A 17910-nucleotide genomic window follows, 5' to 3' on the forward strand; every position below is an offset into this window, starting at 1 on the left:
TATTTAAATGTAATAACATTTTTGAAACCTAGTGTTTTGAAATGAAACGAAATGCAGTTTTTAATTTAATCAAAGCTTTAAGAAAAATAATCTTTCGCAAAAGACGCAACTTTGAAAAACCTTATTTCCTAAATAACTTAGTTGATGATTATTTATTTATTTGTTGGCTATTCATACAACTAAACAACTATGCAATAAGTACCGTATTTAGAAATTATATTCCAACAAATACTATTTTAAAAAATGTAAAAAATAACTTAAAAGACTATAACTTATTAAATTTTAGTTATATATAGACTAACAGGTTATTTCGTAGCAAAGCAGTAGTTATTTTGTTTCAAGGATTTTTTAACCTTAACCTCATTTTAAATAAACTAAAAAAAAAAACTTAAGTTTGCTGTCAGTGGAAATTTATTTTTAAACCGCCCGTGATTATAAACTCCATAAACTTTTACCATAAAACAAGTATTATGAGCTTTGTAAATATCTTAATCATACAAAAAGATTGATAGTTTCTTTACACGCATAGAAAAAACTTTAATTTTGACTTAAAATTATACTATAAGAAATCTAAGCCTTAATCTATAGGAGTTGTACAACTTGACTCAGATTTTTCCAAGAATGTTTACTGCAATATTAAACTTAGTACGTTTATACAATGCATTAACTGCTATCTATTTACAAAGTTATATTATAGTTATTTTCTTTTTGTAGGTTGCTCCAACTACAATATGGTTTTTACTTAAACTTTAAAAACTATAAACAGTTTTTCTTCTATTTCTTTAGTAACTAACAAGCTTTTAATTAAGATTAGGTAGTAAGTATATACAAAAAGTAAATTTTACTGAAATTTTATCACTCACGTTTTGCAGTTTTAGTCTAGTTAATTAATCTATTTTTAAAGGTTGAAGAATATTTATAAATTAAGTTTAAATGCATCAACTAAACTTATTACGTTACAAAAAATAGCTTCCATTTATTTAAAATGATAATGAATAAATGTGCTTAAACAAAAAGATCCAAAAACAAACTAATTTTACTTAGCTAAAGATAGACATTAACACCTTACTAATTAAACATAAATTACATAAGTAAATATATGACCAATAACTTGATTTGATTATCACATAAAAATTTTAGTTGTTTATCAAAACAGTTAGAAAAAAACTAACTTAGCAAAACAGTAGAAAAAATAGCCTTTCTTTAAACCTCAAAAGAGACAACTTAAATAAAGTAATACTTATGGCTATTTTTTAATTTGTTGAAGTTTAATTGTTTTCTTGTTTTCTTTAACCACAGTTTCGTGGCTTACAAAATATTTATTCTTTGGTTTATCAATATCTGTAATGTTAATAATTTACTTTATCTAAATACAATACTATTTTTAGTTTTTATACAAAACGGATAACACTACGTCACAATTAAGTTAAGAGGATAAAATATCAAGAATTTGATAGATAATTAAGTTGCTAATTTTTGAAAGAAATGAACGAAAGTATACTGTTTTATTGAAACAAGTCTATCAAACATTTTATTCTTAAAGTTATGCCTCTTAATACCAGGATTTTGGTTTGTGTTACTTATGATGATTAATAGAGTTTAGTAAGGAGAAAATAGTTTAGGTAGTATTTAAAACTTGGTTAAATTTTCTTTAAAAAGTTATGTAAAATATTGTAGTGATGTTCAGCAAATTAGCAAAAATGTTCTGCTTCATTAATTGAAGTCTATCAAATAAACTACACATACTCTTACTATTATATCTTAAGATTTTAGCTGTTTTTATATTAACTAAATCATTAATTGATACAAATATTTATTGAATGTAAACTAAGTTACATCAGAAACAAACTTTAGAGTAGGCTTATAAAGTTTGTTTGCTACATTCGAAAAGTAATCACAATTAGCGAGGCAAAGCTTAATTATAAAGTAGATAAGCTTTAAATCCTCTGTTTAAAAAACTTCACTACAAAGTTGTGCAAGAAAATTATTTTTTCAGAAATAGCTTTGAATGTTCAGATAAAACATTTTTTTTCCAAAAACTAAAATAATAATTCTTTATTTTTTGATATTTTTTTTCAAATAGAAATGAAAAATAAACTACATAAAGATGAACCCATTTGAAATATTAAATAAAACAGTAAACAGATGAGTATGAAACATCTTTTGAATAATAATACCATATACTTTGCAAAGACAGCTATCTAAAAAATAGTTGATTTCATGACTAAAATTAGTAATAAGCTAATTACGATTATAAAATTATTACTTACACTGTTATAACTTCTGATATTGGTTTTGTCGCGTTTTTGTTACTCAAAAATATATGATGAAAATAGCAGATAACTTATGTGCTTAATTTACTGATTTAAACAGTAAATTTTTCTAATTATTACACGAAAAACAACAAGCTAGAAGTTCAAAAAAATGAACAAATTAAGAATTTTACATTTCTCGAACATTTAATATAAAGAGTATGATAAACGTTCTGTTTTACTATAACAAGCTTGTCAAAGCCAATATAATCTTTTAGTAAACAGTAGTCTTTATATTTTTTTTATAAAAGTTTTCTGTAGTAATAAATTTGAGTATTTACAAACTGCATTAAGCTGTCAAAATGTTTCTATTAGTTATTTTGATAAGATAGATTTAAATTTAAAAGTTTAATTACAGAATAGTATTTATAATATTATGTAACAATGTTAACAAAGTATTGCTCTAGCGTAAAAAATTTTGAAAATATTTTGTTAGTTTTAGTCAAAATTTTGCACCTTATAGCTTTTATACAATTTTATACATGTTTATCAAGAAAGTCAAGCTAGTACACAGGCTACTGTATTGTCTTTTTACCAAGAGCTTTTCTATATCGTAATTAATTCTTAACTGAATTAAATTATTTTACTAATAACTTTAGTACTTATCTTACAATACTTTGACAAACAATGAAGTATTATCTTTTTATAATTAATATTCTATGTATATCATTCTCAACTTAACAGTTTTATCAGAACGCAAATTTTGACGAAATAAACTCAAAGGTGTTACAAAATTTTAACAAAACAAATCGGGTTGTCAACAAAATTGTGATAGTTAGTTTAAGAAAGAGTTTTAGAAATTTATTTATACATTTTCAAAAGTAAATTTATGTTTTGGGTACTTTTTGTAATGTGGAAAAATAACGGAGCATGAAGTGATCTTTGCACAAAGCATCACCTTTTGTGACCCATTCGTTTTTAATTACGTCGTATACTACGGGTTTTTGTGAATTACTGTCCGCTGTATTAGTAAACACAAACAACTTGTTACCAATAGTTAGGGTTCTTGTGTAAAGGTTGTTATAACTTTTCATTCGTAGTTGTGAAGTCAAAAACACAAATCTTCTAGAAATGTTGTCATTTACCTCAGCACTACACCTTTGAGCTATTGTACCTATTACAAACATTTTATTTCCAATACTAACTGCAGAAATGTTAACTTTAGGTTCTAAAATTTCAGATAAAATATTCCATTTGTTCTCATGATGATCAAACGACTCTACTGACTTTAGCATTTTTCAAGAGTAACCTCCAATAACAATGATTTTGCCTTCAAATATGGTGCAAGCCGACGAACGTCTTTTTATGTTCAATTTAGCTACTTTAGTCCACGTGTTTAGTGATTTGTTATATGTGTAACAGTTGTTTTCGAAATGATAATCTTTTTCGGAACCTCCAATTACATAAACACTTTTCATGAATGAACAGGCACTATAGTATTTTAATGGTTTAGGGAGTTTTAATTCTTTCCAGCATTTGGTCTTTGCAGAATAAACTTCAAAAGAACATGTCTTGTCACGGTCACCACCAAATACATACAAATCTGAACCAACTACGGCTGTATTAATGAATATCATTCTTGGTTTTACCATTGGAATCATCTCAGAAAATTTTTGAAAATCAGGACCTTTAATTTCTCTAACCTCATTTGTAACATCCCAATTTTCATCTTTTCCTCCGCATACGACAATATTGAACTCATCCTGACTGCAGTAACGATTTTCATACAATACTGGAGATCTTACTTTGTGAAAAGGAGAACTCATTTCTGCTTTTAACATTGAGTGTTTTATTTAAAGCCTCTTAATTATTTTAAATTAGAACAAATTTAATTAGTTAAACTTAATATATGAATTAGTTAAGAAATTTATTTTTATAGTTTAATTTGAAAATAACTTATATTTAAACATAACTAAATAATATTTTTACGTAAAATGTATCACATTTGTATTACAAGTTTTAAGCTTACCAACAATATAAACAAGACTTTGCTAAAGCTTTAAATAAAAACACTTTACTAATCGATAAATATAATTAATAGTTTATCATTTTTCAACATTAAAAAACTTTGTTGTAAATTAATCAACAATAATTACAAACCTAAATTAGTTTTTTTAATTGATTTAGAGTCGTAAAAATGTCTTACATAATATTAAAACGAAAATTAATTTTTAGTAAAGAAATAAAAAGTCTGAGTTTAATGAGTTAAAAAAGCTAAAATGTATGAACTTTTAAATAAAGAGATTTATAAATAACCAATAAATAAAACTAGAAATTAACGTTGTCATCTTACTGAAGTATGTGAAATATAGTTTTGTTTTTTAACTCTAGGATATAAGAAAACACCATATATATAAAGTTAATTAATCTGTTAAAAAGCAAGATATTTTTTTGTTTATTTTCTAAATTTTTACAAATAAGTTAGCTTTAATTTGGTTTTTATAAAACCATAATAAAAGAAAGCTACTATCTTTTAGTTTAACAGTAAATTTGGCAATGTACTAAAGTTTATTGATAGGAAAAATATAAACTAATTTTTATTTATTTGTATAATTTATATAACTAAACTTTTTTGATACTTTATTTATTTAATTAGCTAGTACTTTACGGTTATAAAGTTTTAGTCATTAACAGATCTCATTATATGTCACTTGCTTAAATGTATTTTAAACAGATATTTAATACATTTTAACTAGAATAACCTAAAACGAAAAAAGATTGTTTAACGTTTTATTATTTTTGTTTTATTAAAACAGTTACAATATTATTAATATTATGTTATTATATATTTAAAACTAAAAATTTAATTATTATTTTTTATGTGAATATCTTTAATATTACTTTTTTGTTTTTATTTCACAAATACTTAAACTTTAAAAAGGATATTTATTTGAAAGTCTATCCTAATCATGTACGAATTAAGCTAATAGTCTATTTAAAATTTTACCGTAGCAACTAACCTTATAGTTCTTAAAAATATTCAATAGCCTGAAATTTTTGAATATTTATAAAAACCAAGTTTGTTAATTTCGTTTAGTAAAACTATAAGACACAAGTTTTTAAAACAAAGTAAAATAATAATTTAACTTTAATAACCGTTAGCTTAAAAAGTACAAGTCATTTATTTTGTTATTTTTTAACTTCTTTAAGTAAGTTTCTATATCAAAATTAATATTACTTATAATCATCAGTTCTGTAACTCCCATACCATCTTAGTGATAAAATTTATTTTTTCTGCATATACCTATTTATTAATAATTTAATCATGTATATATATTTTATGATAATTTAGTAGACAACTGTCCATAGCCGAATAATAAAGAAACGAAGGAGATAAAAATCGAATTTATAATATTAAACAGTTTTGTATTTATAATGTTTTTTGAAGCTTGTTTTTGCGAATAAAAACAAAACTATTATTTAAACAATTTTTATTATTTTATTATTGCTTTGCAAGATGAGAAAAACGATTTTTTCTAGAAACCTAAATATTTTAATGCGAAGTTTGTGTTAGTTTATTGCTTTAATTGAAAAGTTTGCGAAGTTTTGTAAAATTTCCTACTGAGTTGAAGAACATCTTCAAAAGTTTTAAGCTTTTGTTTAACATAAATAAAATTCAAGTTTAATGTACAGTAACAGTTTTAATTCAATAAAAAATTTTATTCGAGAAGTAAACTAAGACAATTTTTCTTTTTAATAGTAAAACTTAGTAAATTTGGACTTATCTTAGTCTTAGTTTAATTATTACATGTTTCTTTATTTGTTCTTTAAAAGTCTGTCTTAAAATGTGTCTTTAAAAATAAAACAACAATTTTATTCATTTAAATAAAAATTGTCAATCAAGTTTTTCAGACTATTTATAATTATAGTTTATACCATAAACTATAATTTTTTTAAGACTTATACAAGTTTCAGTTAAGTTGTTGTAAATAATATTTTACTTGCCACTTTTTAGTTTCAATACAAAATATACATTTTGGTATCTTTTTATTATATTAATATATATTATTGGAAAATCGGAAATATCACTTTCTGATAATAATACTCAACCAAAAATTATGTGACATTGAACAAAAGTGCACTGAAACTTGCTAAGTAATCCTTTGAAATCATTATAAACTTCCGATTTTATATTAATGTATCACCTTCAGCTTTTACTTGCACAATAAGTTTTTAAGTTCAGGTTTTGAAAAGACATAAAAAAATTAACTTCAAATCTCTTCATCTTGATGTATTGCATTATGTAAAACTATTAAATTTTGCAATTATTGAATTTTTTAAGCTATTTATGACGTGTGTAGTTTATTTTGGTGTGAAAGTAAAACAATTTTTCTTTTTAAAATATTAAGTTAGCTAAGATTAACAACAGTACAATTGATCAAGTTTTGAATTCATAAAACTGTGACTATTCAAATATAATAAATTTAAATACAAAAAGTTAAGTTTTTGTTCGTAAATTGAGTATTAAAAGATTAGTTTAGCAAGGTCATGTATTAACAATTTTTACTGAAAATAAAACTTGATAGTTTGAACCTTCTTGTTATGTAAGTATTTCTAATTAAAAATATCGCTGTATAGTTTGTTTACAGAAAAGTAATTGCAAGTAATTAAATTATTAATTAACTGTAAACTAAAACGTAAATGACATTAAAGTTCAAATCGTATATGTTACTAACCTAAAACTAACGTCTAACGTTACTAACGTAAACTCGATTCGAAAAAAAATTACCGTAAGATAAAAAAGTTGATCAATACAAATTAACCTGTATAAGTTAAGTATAGTATTTTGAAAAAATGTATCGGTTTTCCGATCTTATTTAAACAAAACAGAATATTTTTTTACAATCTATATACTAATACTTTAAAGTTTAAAATTTTAATTAAATTTAACATTATAAACTCTTAAACTGTTTATGACGTAATGTAGATTGCTTTTGTGTTACATAAAATTTATTTTTAAACTAGGAAGTTAATCAATAATGGTTAGTTTTGTTTTTAAAACTATTTATATGTCACAAAACTGTGAATAAATAAATTAATAATTATTAAGTCAAAGTGTGTCCCAACCAATTATATATAGTTTAATGACAGCTTTAGCAAAAATGGAATAAACTACATTATAAGTTAGTTATTGTACAAAATATTGAATATCATTCTTTTAGAAATTATTTCTATTGATATGTTTTACTGTTTTATATAATGTTATAAACGGGTCTAGCATACTAACCTAGTTTATTATAAATAAAGATTTTACAAAAATGTTTTAAGTTTTAGAGTGTTTTTTTTAATTTTATTATAATAAAGAAAAAATACGGTTTAAACAAAGCTATAAAAACTACACTAGTTTCTCAAACAGATTCGCTTTATTCAACTTTACATCAAAAATGTTTCGTTACAAGTTTCGATAAACCGGTCACGTCCTTCCTTCAAGGCTTGTGGTCTGATGATCGAATTGGCATGATCAAACCTATTGTTAAACCTTAGTTTTGTCTCAGGGCAAAAAAAAAGTCTTCAGCTCTTCATATTTTCGTTGATATTTTGTTGAGAATGTAAACTTCTATAATATAGAGCAATAATTTATATCCAAACTGTAAATTTTTTTCTTTGTATTTTAATTAACTTTCTATGAATATATGTATCTTTTAACTTCAATCAAATTAAATATACAAAAAGTTAAAAAGTTTAATTATAATACTAAGAACATGTGTAGAGTATTTAATAAACTCGATTTAATGAAACAGTACAGTTTTGTTAATTTCCCATTCTAACATAATAACTTAAAAGTTTGTTCAATTTTTGTGTAAAACTTTAACAAAATTTAAAGCAATGAAAATAAATGGAAGTTATATGTGGCTACTATTTTTTTCCTTATTAACTAAAATTTTTATAAGTAACATAAACTAATCTTACATTATCAAATTTTATTTAATGTCAAAATATATAACAAATACTTACGAGATGTCTCTTATCAAATGTAAATGAGAGATCAAATACCTGTTTTTTTTGCTTTAAATGGAGTTTAATTTACTTAAGTAATAAAATCACTTTCAACTTTAAGAATTTCACCTTTTACTCCGTTTTAAAATTGAAACAAAGTTAAAACGGTATTTAAAATCTATATAAATTTTGACAATCTTGTTTTGATAATACTAAATATAAACTAAATAAAACTTAATTCATACAATCTTATCACTAATATTTTGCAACATAAAAATTTTTTTAAATTTTGAAACATTTTTGTTTTGAAGCTTTTTTCAAGGAAAGTATTTAACATAGTGTTAATTAATTACAAATTTTCTATTTAGATTTTTAAACCATATTAACACCTACGTGTTATCAAAGTAAAGTATTTTATAAGCCACAAGACTGTTGGACTAAATTAAAATGAAACGGTTTAATAATTAACAAAATTAAGCTTGAGCATTTAAAACTTATTTAATATCAGTGGTTTAAAAACAGTTTCTTTTTATATACAGATAAGAAGCCATGTTGAACTGTAATATTTTTATTAAATAGAAGTTGAATTCATTAAAATGATTTTCTTTTTTCTTATAAGCTTTAAATAGAAAAATGAATGAAGTGTTTAAGACAAATATAACCGCTTTGATAAACTCGTTCCAATAAAATAGAATAATTTTATACTGTCCTTATATGTACATACTTATATTTTTGAATAATTTTTCAACTAGATTTTGAAATATTTTAGTTCTTATTCTGTCTATGACGTATTTACTTTATTCGTGGTAAAATATTAAAACATTTCTATTAACAAATTGATTAGTTTGCGAAAAATTATTAATTTAGTTCAGTTTGAAATATTTTGTAAGTCATAAAACTTTGACTAAATCAACGTTATATAAATTGTACAGGTTGAAGTTGTATCTTTTAAATTGTAAATTTGATTAACCATGTTGAAATAAACTGCTATTTCAAGTAGCTACTTGTGCAAAATGTATGGTATAATTGTTTGAGATCTTTTTTTTTCAAATAATGACTGTTTTGTGTAGCAATTAAAATGTTTGTAAGTAATAAATAATTATTTTTCATATACATTTCACATAAATATAGATGTAAATAAATAAAGTTGTAAGATTATTGCTGTAGTTTCTTGGTAATAAAGAATCAAAAACTGCGTTTACATAGACAAAGCAATCAACGGTATATTTTTTCCCTTTTGTCGCAAAATTATATTTCGTTTCAACAGTAATAAAAAGAAATGTAATCAAGATGTTTTTATAGGCAAACAATTTTTTGTAAACTATTAGATACAAAATTTTGTACACTGATTTACAAAATTTTTTGCAGTTTATAAGTAAGTCCGTGAAAATATAACGCCTTGCGAAAGTGACGCTTTTCGAAAATGTTGCCATGAAATGTAACGTCGTGCAAAAATTTTGAAGTGTAAAAATGTCGCCGTGCAAAAAAGAAGCCGTGCAAAAATGACCCTGCATACAAAAGTGATGACCGTGCAAAAGTGTCCCCTCGTGATAAAGTATTCAAAATTGTATAAATAAAAATTTTTCCTAGTTAGCGCTTTAAAATGCTAATTTCACCGAAAGCATATTTAAAGACAGCAGTAAAATACAGTTAAAGTATATTTTTTTAAAATAAAAACGTATTTTTTATTGTTATCGTTTATTCTAATTTATTCCAATAATTGTTTGTTGATGTAAACATTAAAATAGAACAATCGTAAAAATAATTAGACTATAAATATTATTTAAGAATAACTATTGAAAAGTTAACTATTTATATTAGTGAATTAAATTTTACTGTTATGTGCTATGTCAATTACAGGCTTTTTAAGTGACATTAACGCGACTAAACCAATATCAAAAAATTATAACAGTGTAAGTTGTCCATTATTAATTGTAATTAACTTGTTATTAGTTTTAGTCATAAAGAAAAAAATCGCTTTTAAATTATATTTTTGCATAATATATCATATCATTATTTAAAAATGATTTATACTCATATGCTTACTGTTTTACTTAATGTTTTTAAACAGGTTAATCTTGATTTAACGTGTATAAATTTTCACAAAGACTTTATAAGATATAAAATTTTTGTTTTTGTTTTGTGATAATTAAAAATAACAAATCTATTTAAAAGGAGTATTAAAAGAAATTTCTGAAAAAATATCTTCCCAGCAAAATTTTTGTAGTAAGCTTTTTTAATAATACATTTAAAGCTAAATTACTTTTATGTAAAGATTTGCTTTCTTCGGATTTGATTCGGAGATTTTGATTACTTTTGGAATAACGTTATTTTAATATTTTGTAAAGTTTTATTTGTGATGTTTATTTTATTTAAACATTTGTATCATTATACTTGAAATTATTTTAGTTGGTATAAAAACAGTAAAAATGTTAAAATATAATACTTTAAACATGTGTAGTTTATTTGATAGACTTTACTTAATGAAACAGAACACTTTTGTTAATTTCAAGCACTAATATTATGCATTAAAAAAGTTTAGATAACTTTTTTGTGAAATTTTTACAAATTTTTATCTAGAAAATTATTTGGAGTTTAAAAATGAGGCTACTTTTGCTTTTGTAATTTCGCACTAAATGTTAAATAATCAACAACAAATGCGTTTATTATACTGTCAATTTTTGTTTAAATACAGAAGATCGGACATAAAATGTTTAAAAACATTGTCGTATCAAATTTAGATAAGAACTCATATAGGCGAACAATTATATTTACTTTAAACGATACTTAAATTATATTTAGTAAGTAAAATTTATATTAAGCTGCAAGCGTTTAACTTTTAGCACTAATTGAAAAATAGTTGGTAGTGTATGAGAAACAAGTTTATCGGCTTTTTTTCTAAAACTGAAAAGTGTTTTACACTCCTAAATATTTATGTTTTGCAGTTTAAAAACTATTAAATAATAAATAAATTACACATTTGCGCTATTTTTATAGTACTATACTTCACGAAAATTTCTGTTGTAATACTTGACTGGTTTATATATCATTAAAAAAAATTGTAATTTAACAATCCAGTTTGTATATACATTGAAACTGCAATGAAAATAAAAGAAAAGATAAAAAAAGTTAAACAATACATTTAAACTACTTTCTCAAAAAACTTCACTTTCTTCAAATTGTAACTTTAAAAACAAATTAATGACAAAATAAATTTTACAAGCGATCTTGTTATTAATATAATAGATTTTACTTTGAGTAAGCATGTGTATCTTTAAACATTAAGTTAATTTAGTTATCAAATAAAAATCATAAGCTAAAAAAACAAAATAGTGTACTTGTTGTATTTGTTTTGATAAAACAAAACTGTTTTTACACTGGCATTTTGCAATAGAAAATCTATTATAATTTTATTGTAAAAATTTCACAAATTTTCCAACTAATATTTTAAATTTTAAGTTCACATTGTGATTATTTTGTAATATTCACACTTAACATTAAGTAATTAATATAAAATAATCTTATAACAGCAATTTTTATTCAGAATCAATTTAAATAAAACATATCTTCAAAAAGTACCTTTTTTAAATGTAGATATTTAGGGACAAATATATGCAGACTGTCATGTTTAAATCTCATAAATCTCTAAATTCATGCTCTGATTATAATTAAATGAAAAAGTTAAATATAGTTAACAAAAAAAGTAAAACAGTTTTTACAATGTTTTTATACTAAAATTTTTCAATATAAAAATTTGCAAAATTTTGAAATATTTTCACTTTAAAGCTATTTATGACGTATGCAATTTCTTTTTCGTAAAAGTTACAAAAAATTTTGTACTTAAACTAGTTAATAATTTTATATTTGATATCTTCGTACCAAATATATTTTGATGTCACAAATATGTGACTAAATCAATGTCAAAAATTAAAGTTATACCTTTTAAAAAATACTTTCTTCCATTGTTTTTATAGAAAAATAACGAGTTTATTTAAATTGTTTTACTAGTTTGAAATTTTTGATTAAAATATTTAAAACTATTATACGGAAAACAAAAAAAAGTAAAGTTTTTTCATACTTTTATAACTTTCTCTAATAATAAATATACATGATGCCATAAGATTATATGAAAACTTAAATTTTATGTAAAAAAAATATAAATGTTGAAATTGTAACTCATTTATTGTAAATAAGTTGTTATGAATTCATTTTAGCAAAAACTTGTTTTTATACTTTCTGTTACTGAAAAACAACTTAATAGTTCTTTTGTTATTAATTTTTTTAATCAAAGTTTTTGCTGTATAGTTTTATTACAGAAAAATTATGGAAGTATTTAAACCTGTAGTTAGGTATAAACTTTACTAGAAGTATATTTATTTCAATGCCACAATTTCATTACAGTCATCTATCAAGTTGCTCAGTCTTAGTTTAACCTGTATGAAATCAGTTTAAATAAATGTTCTTAGCACTATTTACTTGTTTAGCAATGTGAAGAAAATATGTAGTTACTTTACTTTTTTTGCTCTTGATGTATAGCCGTATTTAAATCAGCTAGAAACTTATAATTTTTTCTAAGCTTTGACGTGTAAAGTTTTACAAATAAAATAGTTTGATAAAATTCGACTTAAATGGAAAATTTATAACTAGACACATCACTAAACTTTTACACTTAGATACTTGCTTGATAAAGTTTAATAATTACAATTTACCATTTATACACTTGAACTAAGTATAAAACGCAAGGACCTTATTATTAACCTAATGTATAGTTTGTACAAAGTCTTATTACTGTGCTTACTTGCTTTTTATATAAACTTTGCAATGTAAAATGACTACTAGAGTTACTGTTTTAGTATTGTAAAGTTAAAGAGATAAAAGCTTTATTAGCGAATAATTTCTTAACTTGTTGAACAACAGTTAATAGTATTGATGACAACTAAGTTAAAATCTTTATTTTATTTATTTAATTTAGACAAACTCAAGTTCAAATAATTTCAAACTCCAAATTCAGAATACCCTTGAACTATACATAATAAGATAAATTGTTATCACTAAAAGTAAAGTTTTTATATAGTATATAGTATTGCCAAAATACAGTAAATTATAAAACAATTTTTGTTGAATTAAAAACGTTTAATAATTTTTTTTTTCACTCTTGTGTATAAACGCTCTTTAAATAGCAAGTTTTAAAGCTTGTTGCTAATGGAGCTTAATTTTGTTTCAGTCAGCATTTCACAAAAATGTAATACGTAATAGAATTAGTTTTAAGGGTTTCTTTTTTAATAAAAAAACGAGAACTTCTGTCTGAACAAAGCATTCAAACTTAAATTACTTTATCAAATAGTATGCTATCTTCAGCTGCGCTTTGCAAGCTTTAAACGTGGTATTTATTGTAGCTTAGTTCAGTGAACATGTGTATCTTTAAACTTAAGAGAACTTAAGTTTAGATAAGATGTATTGAAAATTTTAGACATAATACTAAAAACATGAATATCGTGCTTAGATTTACATTAATCTAATTTAGATTTGATTTATAAAAACAGAACAATTTAGTACAATTTAGCTATACAAAACTTAAAAAAAATTTTTTTTGAAAATTTCTTAAATTTACTAGCGAATAACGTAAACAAAAAATCATATTAAAAAAAGTTTTAAAAAAGACCAAACTTGTGGTCTGATGATCGAATCAGTATGATCAAATCTTAATATAAAGTTAACCTTTTTTCACGGCATACAAAAGTCCAGGCTTCTACTCTATAGGCTTTCGCCGATGTTTTTTTAAATATTTATCAAATATGTTAATTTATCAAATTTAAAGTGTTTGAACAGAGAATAAATTCATTACGTATGTAGTTTATGTTGGAGTAAAAACATTATTAAATTGTATATATAAAGATTTAAATTTTCTAATTTTTATGTATATATAATGGTCAAACTTTCAATAGTTTCTAAATTGTGACTAAATCAATATTTAAACTTTTTAGCGGTAGAAGCTATACCTTTTTGACAGATAGATACAATAATACTTCTGGTATACAGTTCACGTACATATTTTAAATTAAAGGTTGTATCTGTTATTTCTTGTTAATATTTATAAAATAAATTCTATAAGCAAGTTGTATAGCTTTTTTTAGTGCATTTTCAGTATTCATGAGTTTCTCTGAAATTTAATAGCTTTTAGCTTGTATAAAAATATCTAAAATCTCAAAATATAGTATCAAGGACTGTGTAAAGTACGTGATAAACTCGTTTCAATAAAACTCAAAACATTGAAATATTGTTTATATATTCTTAGCGTATGTGTGTAAATATTTTACAATTTTTAAAACTAGTAAGTTAAATGGAGTTTTCAGATTTTCAAAACTTTTGTTTTTTTAACACTTAATATCAATTGAATTTTTAACAGAAAACGCTTTTTAACCCTAAACATTGTTTAATGCTGTAAATATGACAATATTCTCTTTTGAGATCTAGAAAGGTAATCATATAGCCAAACCGTTATGTTTGACCAAAATGGAACTTAAATTAACTTCAAAACCAAAATTCCGTTAACCATGAATTTCTACTAATTAAAAAATAACCTAAGTATAGTGTTTAGAACAGCTGTATTGGCTTTTACAAACTAGTTTTAATAAAACGAGCAACTTCTTATACGCTTTATACTTTATTATATGCAACGTTTTTTTTTACACGTAGAAATATTTGCATTACAAAGCTATTTGTGACGTATGTAGTTTATTTTCGTGTAAAAGTTACATTACTTTTATACTTAATTAATTAAATTACCAATATCTTAAAATGTCTGAAAAATAAAAAATTTATAAGTCACTCAACTGTGACTAAACTGTGTTAAAAAGTTTTAACTGTAGTTTTAACTGTAGACGTTATCTCTAGACTTTTTAAATCGTAATCTTGCTTTTTTTCAGGAAATCAAATGAAAAATTCTTTTTTTTTAATGTTTGCAAATGTTGCTTGCTTCATAATATGACAGTTTTAGACTTGGAAAAGTATTCGAAAAACAATAAGGTAAAAAGAATATTTCAAAAAAGAAGGAAATTTGTCGTTTTTAATATCATTTTTGCTGAAGTTAGTACTCTTTTTTTCTTTTTTTAAAGTTTTTCGGGTAACATAAGTAAAATTTTTTTTAGTCACAGAAAAAAAACAAAAAAGTAATGAAATTATAAAAAAAAACTCGATTTCTTTAAAATCTTTATACCTGTATAAATTTAAAATTTATTAACTAAAACTCGTGTGTATAAACAAAATTTTCTTTTGATATATTTTGTCAAAGATGTTTTAACATGTTCAAAATTAAAAAAGTTAACAAGCTAACATATCTTAAAAAGCTAAACATTTAGAGTTTTAACTTAAACTTACGTTTGGTTTATGTTTGTTTTAACAACACGATTTATAAATAAATTATGTTATAAAAACAGTACAGTATAACAGTATAGGCGTAGCGTGGTATTTTTGTTAGTGGTTCGAAAAATCTACTCAATTAAAAAAAAATAAAAAACTTTTAATTTTAGCTGTATAATAGTTCTAATTTAAGTACTTTTATTAAAGTAGTTCTTTTATATAACGTTTACAACGATAATTTACAACGTTTCATAAAAACATTAACTTTTATTTTATGTGTGTAAACATACTTAGATAGTCTTGTTCTTCATTCGAATTTCTGCTTGATAAAACGTACTTTATAATTCACTTATTCATAATTATTAACTAAATAACTTTGTGATTTTCGTTTACTTTAATACTATGTAAGCTTAAAACTTAAGAACAAAATTAGTACTTGTTTAATTATTGAACCATTATTTTAAACAAGTTTTTTTATTAATATACCAAGTTATTGTATATTAAAAGGCTTTTGTTTTTTGGAGTAATATCATTATTTTTTTGTTACGTTTTTTCAAAAGCTTCAAAGTTAAGTTTTTTCTGTAGTAAATTTTGAACTATTTTTTTATGATACGAGTACTTGGTTTTTATTACATACCAAGTTTAATTTAACACCATTTTAAACCGAAGTAATCTAGCTTTATTTAAAAATTTAATGTACGAAAAGAAAATAATTTTATGGAATCAACAGAAACTACGTTTATATTATAAGATTCTATTCAATATAATAAAGATATAACAAAAAATACTTTAAATTATTACAAATGTGACAAACTTTAGAAGCAAGTTGTGAGGATTTTTCTAATGGAGTTCAACTTACTTTAAGTAAAAATGTGTATCTTTAAACGTTAACTAATTTCAGTTTAAATAAAAAGAGTTAATATATTAACGTATATTATAAGAACATGTGTAGTATAATTGACAGATTTCTTTCAGTAAGCATCACATATTTTAATACTGGTATTAATTAATACAAAAGTTTCTATCATTTATGTGTTAAGTTTCATAAACTTTTAGCTAGTAATTTTATTTAAAACCAAGTTGTAGTCTGTGAACTCATATTTTGCAATATGTATACTTCATAAGTTTTATAGTATTTAGACTATGAAGCTACTCATGACGTATGTAGTCTACCTTTGCGTGAAAAATTTTTAAATTTTCTATTTAAACTAGAAAGTTTATAAATTGTTGTTAAATATAATAAAATAAATATTTATAAGTCACAAAACTGTGACTAAATCATTGTGTAAATTTTGGCAGTGTAGGTTATACATTTTTAATCGTAATAAGTGAACTACCAGCTTGAGCCGTACTTAAATTTACAACTTTCGAATTTGGCTATATGTACAAATTATAAGATATCATTATTTGAGAAAATAGTTTTATTTATTTATTTGACTTTTTTATACAGCATATTAAGTAGATGTATAATATTAGTCTATTGTTTTATGTATAAACTTTTTAAAGAAATATCAGGGTTTAAAACTATTGTTTTAGTTTTTTGGTACTAAAGGAAAAAAAAAAAACACAAACTTTTAAACAATCGATTCAAAACTAAGATTCTTTCTCTATGATATAATATAACTTTTTTCAGCTTTGTTTGGCTAAATTTAAATTTTTTTGATGAGATAAAAAAACTTTTAAAATAAGCTGTAATGCTTATTTAATAAATTTAATTTATTCTTTGTAATAAGTGTGTATCTTAAAAATTTAAGAGGTCTTAATCCAATACAGAAAAATTTGAATTATAATACTGAGATCATGCGTACTGTATATAATAGACTTGATTTTGCAAATTTTATATATATATTATTAAGTAATTCTAAAAAATTTTACAAGTTTTGTCAAATATTTTCACAAACCTTTAAACGTTCATATTTAATGGAAATCTTATTTCACATTAAACGTTTATAAAAATTAAAAGTTTATCTTTTATTACTACTATTTTATTAGTGTCAGAAGTTTAAATGAGAAAATTTACAAATAGTTTCGGCTTCAAATGGAACTTAACTTATATCAGTAAATTAAACTTACTTTTAACTCTTAGTGTTTAACTAAAATCTTAGATTTAAAATTAAAATAAGTCTAAATAAAGTAAAAAAAGTTATCTATCGATTTTGTCAAACTTGTTTTTTTTTTTAAAGTCTGCAATTTCTTACTTTTCATAATAATGTATTTTAGAATGTAAATTTATACATTTTTATAAAAAAATTGCTTTTTAAATCTATTTATCACGTATGTAGTTAATTTTTCATTAAAAAAA

At 22.8% G+C, this 17910-nt stretch overlaps 1 protein-coding gene across 1 annotated transcript; it reads right to left on the reverse strand.

The window, feature by feature from the left end:
* Positions 1-3550: 3550 nt before the first annotated feature.
* Positions 3551-4078, reverse strand: LOC145832486 (uncharacterized). Its single transcript, XM_082939803.1, has one exon. The coding sequence runs from the start codon at positions 4076-4078 to the stop codon at positions 3551-3553; it is 528 nt and encodes a 175-aa protein (XP_082795929.1).
* Positions 4079-17910: the final 13832 nt, after the last annotated feature.

The sequence above is a fragment of the Thalia democratica genome, chromosome 3 (assembly GCF_965202585.1).
Source record: "Thalia democratica chromosome 3, ktThaDemo2.hap1.1, whole genome shotgun sequence".
Classification (NCBI taxonomy): Eukaryota; Metazoa; Chordata; class Thaliacea; order Salpida; family Salpidae; genus Thalia; species Thalia democratica.

Coding starts and splice junctions, on each gene's coding strand:
- LOC145832486 (XM_082939803.1), bottom strand. CDS start 4,078: ATGAGTTCTCCTTTTCACAAAGTAAGATCTCCAGTATTGTATGAAAAT.